The sequence below is a fragment of the Entelurus aequoreus genome, linkage group LG16 (genome assembly GCF_033978785.1).
Source record: "Entelurus aequoreus isolate RoL-2023_Sb linkage group LG16, RoL_Eaeq_v1.1, whole genome shotgun sequence".
In the NCBI taxonomy this organism is placed as follows: domain Eukaryota; kingdom Metazoa; phylum Chordata; class Actinopteri; order Syngnathiformes; family Syngnathidae; genus Entelurus; species Entelurus aequoreus.
The window spans coordinates 40,699,919-40,717,838 of record NC_084746.1 but is presented as its reverse complement, the minus strand read 5'-3'; the positions used below and the strand labels follow the sequence as shown (position 1 = coordinate 40,717,838).

At 40.6% G+C, this 17,920-nt stretch overlaps 2 protein-coding genes across 2 annotated transcripts; one reads left to right on the top strand and one right to left on the bottom strand.

Moving 5' to 3' along the window:
- The first annotated feature begins 400 nt into the window (after positions 1-400).
- LOC133630964 (uncharacterized) lies at positions 401-2,394 on the top strand. Its single transcript, XM_062022858.1, has 3 exons — positions 401-876; positions 1,261-1,479; positions 1,784-2,394. Exons 1-3 carry the CDS (start codon positions 611-613, stop codon positions 1,935-1,937), a joined length of 639 nt encoding a protein of 212 aa, XP_061878842.1. The 5' UTR covers positions 401-610; the 3' UTR covers positions 1,938-2,394.
- LOC133630963 (uncharacterized) lies at positions 1,999-17,714 on the bottom strand. Its single transcript, XM_062022857.1, has 12 exons — positions 17,677-17,714; positions 13,964-14,041; positions 6,934-7,226; positions 5,768-5,878; positions 5,533-5,647; positions 4,506-5,356; positions 4,151-4,337; positions 3,787-4,035; positions 3,497-3,621; positions 3,083-3,129; positions 2,850-2,998; positions 1,999-2,722 (listed from the first exon to the last, which is right to left on the bottom strand). The coding sequence occupies exons 3-12, from the start codon at positions 7,093-7,095 to the stop codon at positions 2,535-2,537; spliced, it is 2,184 nt and encodes a 727-aa protein (XP_061878841.1). The 5' UTR covers positions 7,096-7,226; positions 13,964-14,041; positions 17,677-17,714; the 3' UTR covers positions 1,999-2,534.
- Positions 17,715-17,920: the final 206 nt, after the last annotated feature.

Here is a 17,920-nt window from a genome sequence, read left to right as displayed (position 1 = left end):
TTACCCCATTAATTTGAGCGAGGATGAAAGATTCGTAGATGAGGAACGTTACAGTGAAGGACTTGAGAGACAGTGATGGACGTATCTTTTTTCGCTCTGACCGTAACTTAGGTACAAGCTGGCTCATTGGATTCCACACTCTCCTTTTTTTATTGTGGATCACGGATTTGTATTTTAAACCACCTCGGATACTATATCCTCTTGAAAATGAGAGTCGAGAACGCAAAATGGACATTCAGTGCCTTTTATCTCCACGACAATACATCGGCGAAATGCTTTAGCTACGAGCTAACGTGATAGCATCGTGCTTTAACTGCATATAGAAACAAAAAAATAAAGGATAGAAGGAAGGATAGATAGAAAATCAACAATACTATTAAAGGCCTACTGAAATGAAATTTTTTTATTTAAACGGGGATAGCAGATCTATTCTATGTGTCATACTTGATCATTTCGCGATATTGCCATATTTTTGCTGAAAGGATTTAGAATAGAAAAACGACGATAAAGATAGCAACTTTTGGTATCTGACAAAAAAAAGCCTTGCCCCTACCGGAAGTAGCGTGACGTGGACAATTGAACATATCCGCAAAGCTCCCTATTGTTTGCAATGATGGCCGCCAGATCTGAGAGCGATTCTGACCGAGATAGCGACGATTTCTCCATTAATTTGAGCGAGGATGAAAGATTTGTGGATGAGGAAAGTGCAAGTGAAGGACTAGTGGGGAGTGGAAGCGATTCAGATAGGGAAGAAGCTGTGAGAGGGATAGAGCCATATCGCTTTGAACCCGACGCTGATGAAGACGGTCAGGAGGACGCTGCTGCTATTGATGCTGGAGGAGCACACGACATAGATCGCCTTGAGAATACAGAATGGTAATATGTTATTTATTTATAGACTAGTTTTAGTTTGTGGCCTAGTCTTGCACTGTTACTGTTAGTGTTACAACTTACACCCCAGGCCTATCTATACACTAAGTATCTATCATTGACACAATGTGTTACTGTTAGTGTTACAACTTACACCCCAGGCCTATCTATACACTAAGTATCTATCATTGACACAATGTCAAACCTAATTAATTACCCATTATTTCTATGGGCCACAGCTCCATATACCGGCAATACTAAAAATATGCATGCAGATTAATAAGATCCACAACAAGACAATGATAATATTAATTATTCCACATGTTTGCAGATTGCAGGTGTCAATAATATGAATTGATTTACAAATATTATGAACATTTCTATTTCCAGGTGTACATGTCAAAACTGTGTGAACATGGAGACAGTGGCTGAGTGTGTCTGCTGTAGTGAAATAGAGGCAGTGACCAGAACGATGGAGGAGGAGGGGGTGAAGACGTGCATCATAGACCACCATGGCTTTCCATCTGTGTGTCTGGATGAATGGGTGCTGCAGACAGCGTATAACGCCTACAAACAGCAATATGGCATGCTGCAGCAACAGCAAAATGAGTGAGGCACTAATAAGTTTAAATAATTCTTTATTCTATCAACCTTTGGAAGATAAGTCAGAATGAGCACTTTCTTATCTTATTCTTATTCTGTGAAATGTACTGTGCTACAATGCACATGACATTATATATCATAGAAGTATTACATAGATGGACCGTAGATGTCAACAATATTTACAATTTACTGCAACAGTAAATGACAAATGAATAGAATGCATGACAATGTCTTTTGAATCTCAGAGAACAGTGAGTCACTGTGTATCCATGTCCGGATAATAACAGCTGCCATCATTTGCTACTTGCAGGCGGAGACGACACACAGCCTATCGACAGTTTGTCCGCTTCTGCTGGGGATATCTGGGAAAGGACATAAGGGTGGTACTACCAGCTTGTGTAGTACATAAGATTAGGACAACATTCCCATCGATGGACTACACGGGGTTCCAAGACGTGCAGTGACTGCAACAGAATCTACATGGCCACTGTACTTAATCAATAAAATCAATCAATCAATCAATCAGTCAATCAATCAATGTTTATTTATATAGCACTAAATCACAAATGTCTCAAAGGGCCGCACAAGCCACAACGACATCCTCGGTACAGAGCCCACACACGGGCAAGGAAAACTCACCCCAGTAGGACGTCGATGTGAATGACTATGAGAAACCTTGGAGAGGACCGCATATGTGGGTAACCCCCCCCCTCTAGGGGAGACCGAAAGCAATGGATGTCGAGTGGGTCTAACATATTAGTGAGGGTCCAGTGGAGCCAGCAGGAGGCCACCCCGAGCGGAGACGGGTCAGCAGCGCAGATGTCCCCAACCGATGCACAGGCGAGCGGTATACCCCGGGTCCCAACTCTGGACAGCCAGCACTTTATCCATGGTCACCGGAATAACCCCTCCACGTGGGGGGGGGGGGGGGGGGCAGAGGAGAAAAGAAAAGAAACGGCAGATCAACTGGTCTAAAAAGGGGGTCTATTTAAAGGCTAGAGTATACAAATGAGTTTTAAGATGGGACTTAAATGCTTCTACTGAGGTAGCATCTCTAACTGTTACCGGGAGGGCATTCCACACTTACCGAAGCGACTCCTGTGCTTGGCGATGGCTTCCTCCTTGTCTGGCTTCTCCAGTTCATCGCAGAGGAAGGGAGGCACATCCACAGTGACGCTGAGTGGTGTTCTCTCGTCAGGGGTCTGTCTGCAGCCAGCAACAACCTCCCTGATCAAGTCATCTACGTAGCCTGCAAAATACAATTGTACATGTTCCTGCTCACAACATAATATACTCATGGAGAGTGAAACTTGACAGTATTATTATCATGATACAAAGTGTCAAGTGTTTACATGTTTTGTGTCCTCTACACTTACGGTATGTTGGCTCTGTCGCGATTTTCTTGACCACATGGCCCCCTGCTTTATACTTCGGGTAGCGTACTGCATAGCGCTCAGCACCCGCTTGTGTAGTGGCTATAGGGCGGCTCGAATTTTCGTTCCAGTGCAGCCCAGCAAGCAGGTTCCTAGGTGTGGTAACAGAATAATGTAATAATTAGTACTAAAGTATGGCACACACTAGTGACACTTAGATTAGTGTGGAAACATACCTGCACAGCATTCCGATGTATGAGAAGACATACATTTTCGGTGCGAACTGTATAAGATAAAAGACACTTTATTCAGTCATGCGTCCATACAATGTGTGTGTAAATTTATAAATTGTTTGTAAATTTGAATACAAATGTTTGTGTATTAAACTGTTAATAGTCAGCTATTAAAGCTTGATCTCCTGCAGTAATGAAGCTGTTTTGTTTTCAATGTTAACACCACGCCAGAATTGTTTGCAATCTTTCTCACCAAGATGCCAGCCACTATGTTGGACCTCCAACATTCTCTTGCTTACACTGACTGTATCAAGGCTTCATTTAGTATGCTCTAGTATTTTGCTCCCTGGCCACCAAAGTCCTAGTGGCAGGTGGTAACCACCGACACCACCTACAGGCGATCAGTCTAATTCTCACCTGTATGATAAGGCTATGGAACGCCTCCACCTTGGAAGTCTGGTGTTCACCCGACAGCATGGCGATATCTTTTAGCAGGGACTTGTTGTTGACCACCTCCTCCAGTTTCACTGCTGAGCGTGAACCTAAACATAAATTTAAAATAGAACAACGTTTCTACAAAAATGTTCCAGTCAACTTAAACTGGTTATTTACTTACAAGTTTATCTGAATTTTTTGACTTTCAAAAGATGTGCAGGAAAATACTGCTAGTCCCTCACTGCTTTCGGGCAACTTATTTGCCTACTCACTTTGTTTGAGCCATTTCTTTTGCCGTTGCAGTTGTCCATGAGTACAAATTGGGAAGAGGTCGCCATGGTCCTTGTGGATGTTCTGAATGTGTCGCTCCACAGACTTCCACTTGGCAACCAGAAGTTCCCCCTCTCCAGGCGGTGTAGACACTGCTGCCCAGTAGAGGTGGTTGATTATACTTTGCACCCAGGGCTTCAGGTCTTCACAGTCCTTATGCTTGGCGATGGCCTTCAGTTTCTTTCCGATGGCTACAAACAGAAAAAAACAGAAATTTGTGGATTAAATACAATATCGCATTCATCTGATCACTGATATGTACACACTACTTCACAACTTGTCATGCATACAAATAATCCAACTAACATTTTGCAACATGCCAGATGTCATAGCAGTGCCGTGTATTGGGCATGTTTTCACGAATCCATTTAGCGATCTGTCTGTGTCGGTCTGTCACCAGCACCCCGACATCCAGGTCCCAGCTGATCAGCAGTTCCACCATCCTCTTCAGTCCTTCCATCTCCATATGGTAGCTGCCAAGACATTCGTTGCTCTGAAATATATATAACAGAAAAGGAATGAGCAAAGAAAAAAATGAAAAAGGGGCTTAGTATACATTGAAATGGTTAATGTTATTAGACAAATTTACTAGGATAATTCTGGAAAATCCCTTATCTGCTTATTGTGTTACTAGTGTTTTAGTGAGATTATATGGTCGTACCTGTACAACCTGAAGGTCGAGAACCACATTGGCCACAAGCTCCATTGTGGTGTAGGTACCGAACTTGGCGCTGTGTCCCGGACTGTCTGCTCGCCCATCACCACCAAGGACGAGGGGTCGGCCTTCCACCTGCAGCATGGTGAGGTGCGTCCGTTGCTGTTCCTCCCACACCTTTTTGATGGCTGGCTGCAGGATGAGCTCCTGGTGGTTGAAAAATGTCCTCTTCACATACGTGACCACTCCGATGCTGTTCAGCACTTGCAACACCTTGCCAGAAGATGCCCCAGCGAAGAGGATGCCAGCAGACAGCAGGATGTTGCCCGCGGCATAAGGGCCAATGTTTGGCTGGCTGCTCCAACTACTCCTCTGGTCACATGATGCACATTGAAGAGTCATGGTCAGCTGTGTACCGTTCGAATCCCAAGAAGGGCTTATGTCCTGGCTGCCACAGACTGGACAGTGACACCACTTGACGAGACTCTGGAGGCACGACTCAAAGATGATGTACTTCGGTTCCTTGTGGCAGCCCTCTTCACGCATCTGGTGAGTACATGGGCGATCTGGCGACCCGTCAGATTGACACGGATCCGATGTCGTTGACTCACTCGGCACATAGCTGTCATCGGAAGAACCACCAACAAAAGGCGCAGTGGGACTTGATGCTGGTCCTTCATCAAACCATGCAGGAGGTGGTCGTAGCTTGGCTTGCATTCCAGACACACCTGGAGCTGCTATGTTAGTCTGCATCTCGGGGCTGTCAGATGGAGCTGCTACACTTGACAATGGGACTTCACTAACCCTGGCCGGCCGAGCTCTAACCCTCTCGAGGATCTCTGGGGTCACCTGGTGTCCTAGCAATAAAATCAAGCACAAGTTGTTTTATATAATCTGTTAAAATTAAACTAGAATCACATAATAATTATTGTCTTTGAATCACCTAATTTATCTGTCTACTCTACTCTGCACAGGCAGCGTGCAATGTGTACTGTGATGTGCAGAATCATGTTCGTCACCGAAATAGACATACCCTTTGATCTATGATGTATTTTCCCTGTTTGGGTGCTCTTGCTACTGGTCATTGCTGTTGGTGCTGTCCCAATCGGTACCCAGTCCGTCTGGCATCCTTGTTCTCTTGTATTTCCCTGGAAATGGAGAAACAGCTACATGTAATATGGATACCTCATTTACATTAATTATGAATACTTTTGGATTGGGCTTGAACTGTAATCCATTTGAACATTGATTAGGAAAACAAATCGAACCTGATCTTGATCGCCCTCCTCATCAGGCAAATCTAGTGCCATTGCCATTGGTTCATCCACCGCATCCGCCACTGATGCCGTAGTCGTACTGTCCATGATCTGATCTATTGTCTGTAAATGTACAAATGTACAATACTTTATATTATTGTCTATTGTAATCTATTGACAGTATTGACACTATTGACAGTAATGTCAGTAAATGTACGATACTTTATACTGCAGAAGAACTTGACTAGAACTTGAAGCAATAATTATATGTAGACTATTTTATTGTTAATTTATTTCATTGTTCATGGAGTAGTCCAGTGGTTCTCAAATGGGGGTACGCATACCCTTGGGGATACTTGAAGGTATGCCAAGGGGTACGAGAGATTTTTTTTAAATATTATAAAAATAGCAACAATTCAAAAATCCTTTATAAATATATTTATTGAATAATACTTCAACAAAATAAATGTTTAGAATTAAGTTCATGAATCCAGATGGATCTCTATTACAATCCCCAAAGAGGGCACTTTAAGTTGATGATTACTTCTATGTGTACAAAATATTATTTATAATTGAATCACTTGTTTATTTTTCAACAAGTTTTTAGTTATTTTTATATCTTTTTTTCCAAATAGTTCAAGAAAGACCACTACAAATTAGCAATATCTTGCACTGTTATACAATTTAATAAATCAGAAACTGATGACATAGTGCTGTATTTTTTTTCTTTTTTTCAACCAAAAATGCTTTGCTCTGATTAGGGGGTACTTGAATTAAAAAAATGTTCACAGGGGAAAATCACTGAAAAAAGGTTGAGAACCACTGGAGTAGTCTATGACTGTGTGTGTTAGTTTTGGTTGATTGATTGAGACTTTTATTAGTAGGTTGCACAGTGAAGTACATATTCCGTACAATTGACCACTAAATGGTAACACCCCAATAAGTTTTTCAACTTGTTTAAGTCGGGGTCCACTTAAATTGATTCATGATACAGATATATACTATCATATATATACTATCATCATAATACAGTCATCACACAAGATAATCACATTGAATTATTTACATTATTTACAATCCGGGGTGTGGAGGTGGGGGGGTTTCAACAATTGAGAACAAAGAAATGGATATTGGAACAGTGTAGTCTGACTATGAAAACTGGATATCAAGATTCTTACCCTCTTCCTTTCCCTTTTGGCAAATGCAGACCTCATGTGCCCAGTCTGTCCGCTTGTGGAGGGGGTCGGGTGCTCCGGACTTGTCCGTGGTCTATCGAAAATAGTTGGCTTCGCACCTTTCTTCAGCACGAGTCGACGAGTGCTGATTCCCATTTCTGCCATTCGCAAGGGACCCTCTTCGAAACATGATCTTTCGAAATGTTCGCTGCATAATACACTGTACTTCGTATGTGTCGTCCAATCCAACCGTGTTCGCTTGACTTCTTTGTTCCATAGTAAAGCTTGGCCGCCATCTTTTGGGAAAAGAAACAATGAAACACCGGTTGTGTTTTGGTTTGTGTTGCTACATCCAGCAGCAACACACCGCTTCCCTACAACTCTCTTTTTTGCAGTCTCCATTGTTAATTGAACAAATTTCCAAAAGATTCACCAACACAGATGTCCTGAATACTGTGGAAATTAGCGATTAAAACAGAGCTGTTTAAATTGGGAGGGACCTATTCCAAGATGACGCGTTCAACTGCCTTCGTCACGCGCATACGTCATCATACCGCGACGTTTCAGCCGGATATTTCCCGGGAAATTTTAAATGTCACTTTATAAGTTAACCCGGCCGTATTGGCATGTGTTGCAATGTTAAGATTTCATCATTGATATATAAACTATCAGACTGCGTGGTCGGTAGTAGTGGGTTTCAGTAGGCCTTTAAACCGTGGACATGTAAATACACGGTTAATGCTTTCCAGGCTGGCGAAGGTTAACAATGCTGTGCTAACGACGCCATTGAAGCTAACTTAGCAACTTAGCAACGGGACCTCACAGAGCTATGCTAAAAACATTAGCTCTCCACCTACGCCAGCCAGCCCTCATCTACTCATCAACACCTGTGCTCACCTGCGTTCCAGCGATCGGCAGAAGGACGAAGGACTTCACCCGATGCGTTTGGCGGCCCGGAGACGTAGGAAGTCAAGGTGAGGTCGGCGGCTAGCGCGGCTAGCGCTCCAACAAAGTCCTCCTGGTTGTGTTGCTGTAGTCCGCTGCTAATACACCGATCCCACCTACAACTGTCTTCTTTGCAGCCTTCATTGTTCATTAAACAAATTGCAAAAGATGTCCAAAATACTGTGGAATTATGAAATGAAAACAGAGCTTTTTGTATAGGATCCTACGGGTACCATAACTTCCGTTACTCTGACTTCGTCACGCGCATACGTCATCATACCGCGATGTTTCAGCCGGATATTTCCCGGGAAGTTTTAAAAGTCACTTTATAAGTTAACCCGGCCGTATTGGCATGTGTTGCAATGTTAAGATTTCATCATTGATATATAAACTATCAGACTGCGTGGTCGGTAGTAGTGGGTTTCAGTAGGCCTTTAAATCTTTTAGATAGGCTTAGTGCAAGGTAGCAAAAACTAATGGTCACTCATAATGAATTTACGCAGTAGCATGTAGCAAGTTGAGCAAACATAACAATTGCAAAGCAAAAAGGTCGTAAGTTTGGCAAAAAGTAAAAACACAACTCTCACCTGTGGCAAACAAAAATCCCGCAAGAATTGGCAGGTGGGGGTTCATATAAATGAGAATGATTAGTGGCGGCAGCAGGTGGGGATTCTAATCAACAAACTAAAACAGGTGCGCAAGCTCAGGCGCTCCTAGCAACAAAAACGTAAACAATGGAGGACAAGAGGGGCTGGCAACATAAATATACACGTAATTAAGAAGAATAGCAACCAAACCAACACAGGACATGACCGGTTATGACACTTTTGTAAACAACTGATCAACATAAAGTGAAAATATAACTGAACTAACCATGGATTTTGTCGCTCGACTCAAGCTACAACAAAGCTCAAAAGGTGCTAAGAGTGATAGCCTGTAATCAATAATTAGCCAAAATTATAATTATATAAAAAAATTATAATTTGCAAAAATTATGCTGAATTAGGTAAACATTTTTGATCATTTCTCATGAACAAATTATATACAGTATTGTTCAAATTGAAAATAATATACTACAATTTGTGTTTTATTTCTAAATATGAAAAATATAATTTTGAACTAATTCATTGTGCATAGAATTGGTGATTTATACATTTTATTACCTTTTTATTTATTCATGACATTTGTCATTTGACCTCCTTCAGCATTGCATCATTCACTGAAAAGTGAGGCCTCTCCGGTGTATTTCATATTATGTCAGTCAGTAGATGTCCCTTTCATATTGGTGACACTAAACCTAAAAAAGACGGTCCTTCGTCACCACATTGATGCTCAACTTTTCTGCTCTCTTTGATTCACTCGCTCAGTCATCAAATTCCCGTCTTTCTTCCCGCCCTCGCTCATTTCTCTCAAGCTGTGATTGCACCTTCTAATCAATCACATCAATGTACACTCAGCATAACAAATGTCTTTGCAATCTAGGTCCACAGCGTGTGTGTGTGTGTGTGTGTGTGTGTGTGTGTGTGTGTGTGTGTGTGTGTGTGTGTGTGTGTGTGTGTGTGTGTGTGTGTGTGTGTGTGTGTGTGTGTGTGTGTGTGTGTGTGTGTTGATATTCCTTGGCCGTGACCAGGCTGTGTTGAGGAGGAAGAATGATGCAGACGGGCTGAGGGCCCGTGAAGTGTAAACATCTTAGAAATAAACAGGAAGCGGCGTAATTGATTCATTCTGTGCTTGGCTGTTTACTGAAGGCTCTAAATAGGAACCTGGTCCGGCTGAGGGCCCCGCGTGTTTAGAAGCACTTTGTTTAGTTCCAACGATAAGACCAGACGTGACGCTGCATCATTGTGCGTAGACCTGCGTGTGTGTGCGTACAAATGGGACCCCCGCTGTGTGTGTGTGTGTGTGTGTGTGTGTGTGTGTGTGTGTGTGTGTGTGTGTGTGTATGTTAGGGCTGGGTATCGTTTAAAAATGTTCCGGGGGTGTATATTGTAGCGCCCCGGAAGAGTTAGTGCTGCTACGATTTCTGGGTATTTGTTCAGTTGTGTTTATGTTGTGTTACGGTGCGGATGTTCTCCCGAAATGTGTTAGTCATTCTTGTTTGGTGTGGGTTCACAGTGTGGCGCATATTTGTAACAGTGTTAAAGTTGTTTATACGGCCACCCTCAGTGTGAACTGTATGGCTGTTGACCAAGTATGACTATCATTCACTAGTTTGTGTGAAAAGCCGTAGATATTATGTGGTTTGGCCGGCACGCAAAGGCAGTGCCTTTAAGGCACGCCCCCAATATTGTCGTCTTGGTGGATATCGGGAGAAATTTGGGAGAATGGTTGCCCCGGGAGATTTCGGGAGGGGCACTGAAATTCGGGAGTCTCCTGGGAAAATTGGGAGGGTTGGCAAGTACGACTGGGAGACGCAACTGCTCTGTACTTCTCCCTACGTACAGCGGCGTTTTAAAAAGTCATACATTTTACTTTTTGAAACCGATACAGATAATTTCCGATATTACATTTTAAATACTGTATATATACTGTGTGTATATATATACTGTATATATTTATATATATATACACTGTATATATGTATACACTGTATATATGTATATACTGTGTGTATATATGTATATATATATATATATACATATACACTACCGTTCAAAAGTTCGGGGTCACCCAAACAATTTTGTGGAATAGCTTCTTAACGAGCTAAACTGTTTTCAGATGTGTGAACATGATTGCACAAGGGTTTTCTAATCATCAATTAGCCTTCTGAGCCAATGAGCAAACACATTGTACCATTAGAACACTGGAGTGATAGTTGCTGGAAATGGGCCTCTATACACCTACAGTATGTAGATATTGCACCAAAAACCAGACATTTGCAGCTAGAATAGTCATTTACCACATTAGCAATGTATAGAGTGTATTTCTTTAAAGTTAAGACTAGTTTAAAGTAATTTTCATTGAAAAGTACAGTGCTTTTCCTTCAAAAATAAGGACATTTCAATGTGACCCCAAACTTTTGAACGGTAGTGTATATACAGTATATATACACATATATACAATATATATATTTTTATGTTTTATTTATTTATTTTTTATCGTGCTCTGGTTGTGTTGTGTTGTGTTTGCTCGGTTCTCTTATCTTTTAACCTGCCCATTGTACAGCACTTTGGCTACTCCTGTGGTAAATTTTAAATGTGCTTTATAAATAAAGTTGATTTGATTTGATTTGATATATACTGTATATACATATATATACTGTGTATATGTATGTATGTATGTACAGTATATGTATACGTTAGGTCAGGAAAAAACACAGAGGTTAACGATTCGATTCAGAATTGATTCTTGATTAGTAATCAATCAATAGGGGACGGCGTGGCGAAGTTGGTAGAGTGGCTGTGCCAGCAATCGGAGTGTTGCTGGTTACTGGGGTTCAATTCCCACCTTCTACCTTCCTAGTCATGACCGTTGTGTCCTTGGGCAAGACACTTCACCCTTTGCCTCTGATGGCTGCTGGTTAGCACCTTGCATGGCAGCTCCCTCCATCAGTGTGTGAATGTGTGTGTGAATGGGTAAATGTGGAAATAGTGTCAAAGCGCTTTGAGTACCTTGAAGGTAGAAAAGCGCTATACAAGTATAACCCATTTATCATTTAATACTTTTTTAGTAACATTGGGTGCCAGTTCTATGATTAACTACATTTAGCCATTAAATAAACAAACATCTTTAAAAACAATTGTTCTATTACTTACTTATCTGTACAGCAAATATGGGCATTTGCATCAACAATATGATTTGCCTGGCTGGAAAGGACAATTTAATTTTTTTTATTGAAATTAATCGAATTTATTTTTTTTTTTTTTTGACACCCCTGCAGTTGTTGTTAAGGCGGCCGCCTTACAATAAAGAGCCACCGCCTAAACTAAAGTCTTAACAAGCTGCTCCGCTTAGTTCTGCCTCTGCCTCTGTCAGTACGTCTCTGCAGCACCCAGCATTGTCCCACCCACACAACCATCTGATTGGTTACACGCAGAGCGGTAACAGCCAATCAGCAGTGCGCATTCAGAGCGCTTGTAACAGCCAATCAGCAGTGCGTATTCAGAGCGCATGTAACAGCCAATCAGCAGTGTGTATTCAGAGCACATGCAGTCAGTGCTCAGGCAGGCAGATGGGAAAGAAGGTGGAGTAAGCAGAAAGGTGTTTAGCAGGTAAGCATAATGCTGCGGACTCTCCCCAAATTATAATAAACACTTCCAAGTCAACTACTAGTAACATCACTATGAGCCCGTTGACGTTCTAGAAACATAAGCGGCAGCTCAGCTGGCTTACAGTCCTTGAGGTGAAGGCTAATTAGCTTTTAGCGTAACGTTAGCTCACTGTGCGGTGTGTGAGAGTGTGTGTGTGTGTGTGTGCGTGTGTGTGTGTGTGTGTGTGTGTGTGTGTGTGTGTGTGTGTGTGTGTGTGTGTGTGTGTGTGTGTGTGTGTGTGTGTGTGTGTGTGTGTGTGTGTGTGTGTGTGTGTGTGTGTGTGTGTGTGTGTGTGTGTGCTACGGACAGCAAAGCCCTGTCTGTCTGAGAGAAAGACAAGCATTATTGACCTACAGTTAACAACTAAGTTATTTCACTTTACCTTTTTCTGAGTTGATTGAGCTGTGTTGAACCAGCAAAAAAGGACATTATGTTAAATGAACAGTTTCCTGAAGTTGTCTCTGATAGTTGATATAATAATGTAACTGCATCATAAAGCCTACATGAACTCTAAGGTGTTCAGGGATGAATAGTCTCTCCTAATGCTATTGTACTATTTTTTCAGCTACTGTTACATTAATCATTAGTAATGTAGCAGCCTAGTTTTGAATGGCAGGGTCCCTGCTATCACATGGTGATAAAAGTATAACATTTACATAATAAAAATCAACTACAGACTTCCCAAATGCTGTAATAAATTAAGCATGATGAGTTGAGCATATGTCAGCATGTGGCCCCACTTTTAACTCTTTTTTTCAAACGCTTATTGCAAACGCTTACTTACAGTAAGTCATTAATTTGACTTTGTAAGTCATTATTTTGACTTATTAAGTCATTATTTTGTCATTATTTTGAATTAGTAAATTACTAAGTCATAATAATGGCGTACTTAGTATCTCAGGTAACTAGGACTGTTTTGTTTTTACTTTACGGAAAAAATATCGAGATATATATCGTATACCACCATTCAGCAAATGGAGCGGAAAACACAACCAAAAGTTGTAGGCTTCTTCACGCGACGAAGCCAGCCTACTTCACCACAGTCTGTAGTCTATTGCCCCCCAGCGACGAGGTGGAGACGTGATGGCAACAGGCCTATATATATATATATATATATATATATATATATATATATATATATATATATATATATATATATATATATGTATAAACAGTCATGGTCAATACACTTGTAAAGAACATAATGTCATGGCTGTCTTGAGTTTCAAATAATTTGTACAACTCTTATTTTTTTTGTGATAGAGTGATTTTGTTGGTCACAAAAAACATTCATTAAGTTTGGTTCTTTTATGAATTTATTATGGGTCTACTGAAAATGTGACCAAATCTGCTGGGTCAAAAGTATACATACAGCAACATACATGATCAATTTTGGTGATGTAGAAAAGTTACAATCAAATCAAATTAGCTTCATGGCATGGCCTCTTAACTTCATGTGAGTGATTATGATTGACGACACCTGTTGACTTTTCTGAGCCCATTTAAATAGGGCTCATGTGATGCAGTCATTAGACTCGGTTACAAACGCGATAAAGGAAAAGTCAAAGGAACTCAGCACAGATCTGAAAAAACGAATCATTGACTCGAACAAGTCAGGAAAGTCACTTTTGACCACGACTGTATACATTTATATACATGTATACATTTTCATTTTTGTATTGTTTCCGTTATGAAGTATTTCTATTTCAGTCAGCAATGTTGATTCCAGACACAGTGGTAAATACAGTTAAACTGTATTTCCAGAAGTTTTCTAGCTTTGAGAAACAATTGAGACTTTCAAATGGCTCATTAGAGCTCTACTGTAATTAGAGTGAAACCTTCATATGGTGGAGGCCATAAAGTGTAGATTGACTTTGGGCCCACATCACTAACAGATGGCCTCTCTGCTGTGGTCACTAAGAAAAGGGAGGAAAAAAAGTTACTGTAGTGAGTTTAAAGAATTGATTTTAAAAACACACTTTAACACATTTTAGTGCTATTTACAGGTTGTGGTTTCAGTCTTTGAAGTTTATATGAAGGCCTTCTACAGTGACATTTTGGCTGAAATTGGCTAATTATTCAATACTGATGCATAATGATGATTGATGACATCATAATGAGAGGCAGTTCTCATATTGTGTCAAATAAGGTACGAATTAGCACTCTAAATGTTCTATAAGTGGAACATGAGTGAGAATGGTTGTTTGTTAAGTCGGCTGGGATAGGCTCCAGCGCACTAGTGACCTTTTTTGTGTGCTGCAGCTGGGGATGGGTACCTTTCACATTTGAACCGATACCGTACCAATTCCTACCTTTGAATTGATACCACTACTCAACTTTGCCAATTAGGGCTTAGTCCTGGCTAAATTGGGGCCCTGAGCAAAATTTTATTTTGAGGCCCCAAAAATATTTATCTATGTGAAATGATCGAGCTTGAATTTAATTTTATGTATGTTTTGTACTAAAACAAGTTAGTGGGAAGAAAATTGGTTTAAAATGTATTTCAGTGCAAAATCTGAGATTTAGCAGATCACTTGATCCCAGTGTGATTGTTTATCATTCTTTACACACACTTCTTCACACAAAATGGGCCCCATATAGACAGGGGAGGCCCTGGTACCAATATGCACTACTTTTGTGTGTGATCATGTGGTAATAAATAGTCATTTGTTTGATAACAACAACAATATTTCTATTCTGTGTTATGTGTTTTATGTTGCACGATTGCACCAAGAAAAATTCCTAGTTTGTGAAACCGTTCTCAAACAATGGCAATAAAAACTATTCTGATTCTGATTCTGATTCTGATTCTGAACAGGGTCTCATTTGCAAGTATGCTGTCATTAGTTTGTCCTCACTGTGTTCCCGTAGTCAGGAAGTAAACTTAACCATCAAGTTAAATATGCCAGTCTTGTTTTAGGTTGAGTCCTTCAATGTTTACACTGGGAGTATTGTACTAACTATACACAAGCTGTTTGATTGTAACTTGCATCTTAGTTGCAGTTTTTAATACTAAACTTGGAGGAGTGGAAATTGCCATGTAAAATTGCTAATGCTAATCAGTAGCATGTATATGGCATTTCCAATATAAATTAGCCTCAAGCTAGCAGATGAACTTGTCCAGGGTGTACCCCGCCTTCCGCCCGATTGTAGCTGAGATAGGCTCCAGCGCCCCCCGCAACCCCAAAGGGATTCCTTCGGGGTTGCGGGGGGGCGAAGAAGCGGTAGAAATGGATGGATGGATCATATATATCTGGGGCCGTACTTATCAAGCTTCTTAGAATACTCCTAAGAAGTCTGCTAAGAGTTGACTTAAGAGTAAATAAATTATTCGCTGAAAGCTGCACTTAAAAGTTAGTTATCAAGCGTCTTACTCACACTTTCAGCGAAGTGTAGGACTGAATCTTAAGTGTCACACTCAGAGCTGAATTACGACATTACTATGTGCCGTAAACGGAATTTTAGGTGACGTCATTTCTGTGTCCATAGAAATGACCAATCACGGAAGGGAATCCGTTGTCTAAGAATAAAGAAATATCTTGGAAATATTTAAGTGGACAATGGGAGTGTATATTTTGACAATAAACTACAAAATAATACAAAACAAACTAGTCCCCGCCAGCACTCACGCTACCGCTCCCTCTCTTCTATCGCCCACACACTCACTGACGTCACTCACCTCACGGCCACAAACATACGCTACTGTCATAACATTTTCTTTCCAATTCATTAATTAGGCAACTAATTTGAAACTGGTGTGGGTGGCTCTATATATACTAGCCCACTGCAGACACATGCAGAAATCAACAAGGAATCGAAAAGTATTAAATCTGTGACAAAAAATAATATCCGCTCTGTCTAAACGATACCGTTTGATCAGCTGCTCGTCATCAAAAAAACCAAAACATTGTTCCGTTCCCTGAACGTTCGCGCACGTCTCTCTCGCCTCAGTGCCATCCCCTGCTGGCAACTCCTAACCACTTAAGACACCTCTGAAGGTCTCTTAAATATCGTGGAGAGTAGGAGTGATTCTTAGACTTAAGAACGTTGATAAAAAGCTTTTATTCTTAAGTTTGAGAGTAGGACTACATTTCGCAAATTCTCAGGACTTAAGTGTAAAATGGCACTCTAAGAAGCTTGATAAGTACGGCCCCTGATCTCACAGAGATTCCAGAGCCAGGTGGGAACCACAGATCCCTTCCCCATTAACAACAATGGTAATCGTGCAGACTTTGTGAGAGCCAACTAGATTACTTTGGGACAAATGTATGATCCAGAACCTTATATTTTTGAACCTGAAAATAAGAAGGATGAGTTACAAGTTTTAAGAGCGGAACATTCAAAATGTTGGTCTGAAATTGTGGCATTTTGTGATGTTTAGATGGTGTTTTCACATACTTTGTGGATTGTAAACACAATTGGATATGGTTTAATGGATACAATGAAAAATAAATAAGCATAAAAAGTGAACTTGTTTTCCCATTCTACTGCTAATCTAAACACTTTCTATCAGGCATGCTTGCTTTGTTGGCATGAAAAATTGAAACTTGACCTCTATATATTCCGCCACAAATACGCCTGATGGCCCCCCAAGTGCTGTGGCGCATAGCCTGCAACCAGACACATGCAACAAAGGTATCAAAACATGTTCCCGTGTGATTTTACGTGAATCGGTACCTGGTAGTACCGATTTAATTTGGTCGCTCCCTACTGTATTTATTCAGTACACATCCCTAAATGGGTACTGAGTTTTAAGCCTCAAAGTACCAGTAGACTGGTCTACTTTTTTTGCTTATTTGTGTTTCATTGTATCCATTAAACCTGTGGTCCCCAACCACCGGGTTAATGACTGCATCACCGGCCCGGTACCGGTCCGCGGACCGATTGGTACCAGGCCGCACAAGAAATAATAAAAATAATAATAATAATAAATGTTTTTTTGTTTTTTTTTATTAAATCAACATAAAAAACACAATATATACATTATATATCTATATAGATCAATACAGTCTGCAGGGATACAGTCCGTAAGCACACATGATTGTATTTCTTTATGAAAAAAAACTAAAAATAAAAAAATAAAAATACCCCCCCGGTCCGTGGGACAAATTTTCAAGCGTTGACCGGTCCGCAGCTACACTGTAGTAGTTTTTGCACTCTGACAATGTTATCTGATCAGTCATACTGGAAATACGCAAAATATATTTGGTGTTTATCATTGACAATCCTTATGTAAGACAAGAACACACACTTTTTTAAGCTTTTGAAATCCTAACTAAATAGCTAACAATTGAGTCAACAGATGGAGAGTCCTGTTGCATTTATTATACTCTCTCTAAAAATATTCCATTTACATGTTGTGACCTGAAAATGAACCAAATATGAGTGATGTTGTTATTATAAGTGCTAACGCAGACAGACTATTTTAGCGACACATTGATAGCAGTGAGCTAATGCTAGCTTACGCTGCTATTGTGGACACACTGAGCCGATGGCTTGATCTCAAACTTGCTAAAAGTACATTCTAGATTATAATTCATGCATCTCTCACCTGCTAGTAGACAAATGTGACTATGGTCTGACAGGCTGGTCCACTTTCACATACACCAAGATGGCCAAATAGACCCCACAAGATGCTTCCTGCAGGAAGTTGTTTTTAACCCTTTGTGAGGATTGTGATTGAATCTTCATCTGAACTGAATTATGTAAAAGCGTCCCGTAGGTCAGCATCCCAGCAAGAGTGGAACTATTACAGTAAGTGTTTTATTCTGGTTTGTTATGGTTAGTTTATATGT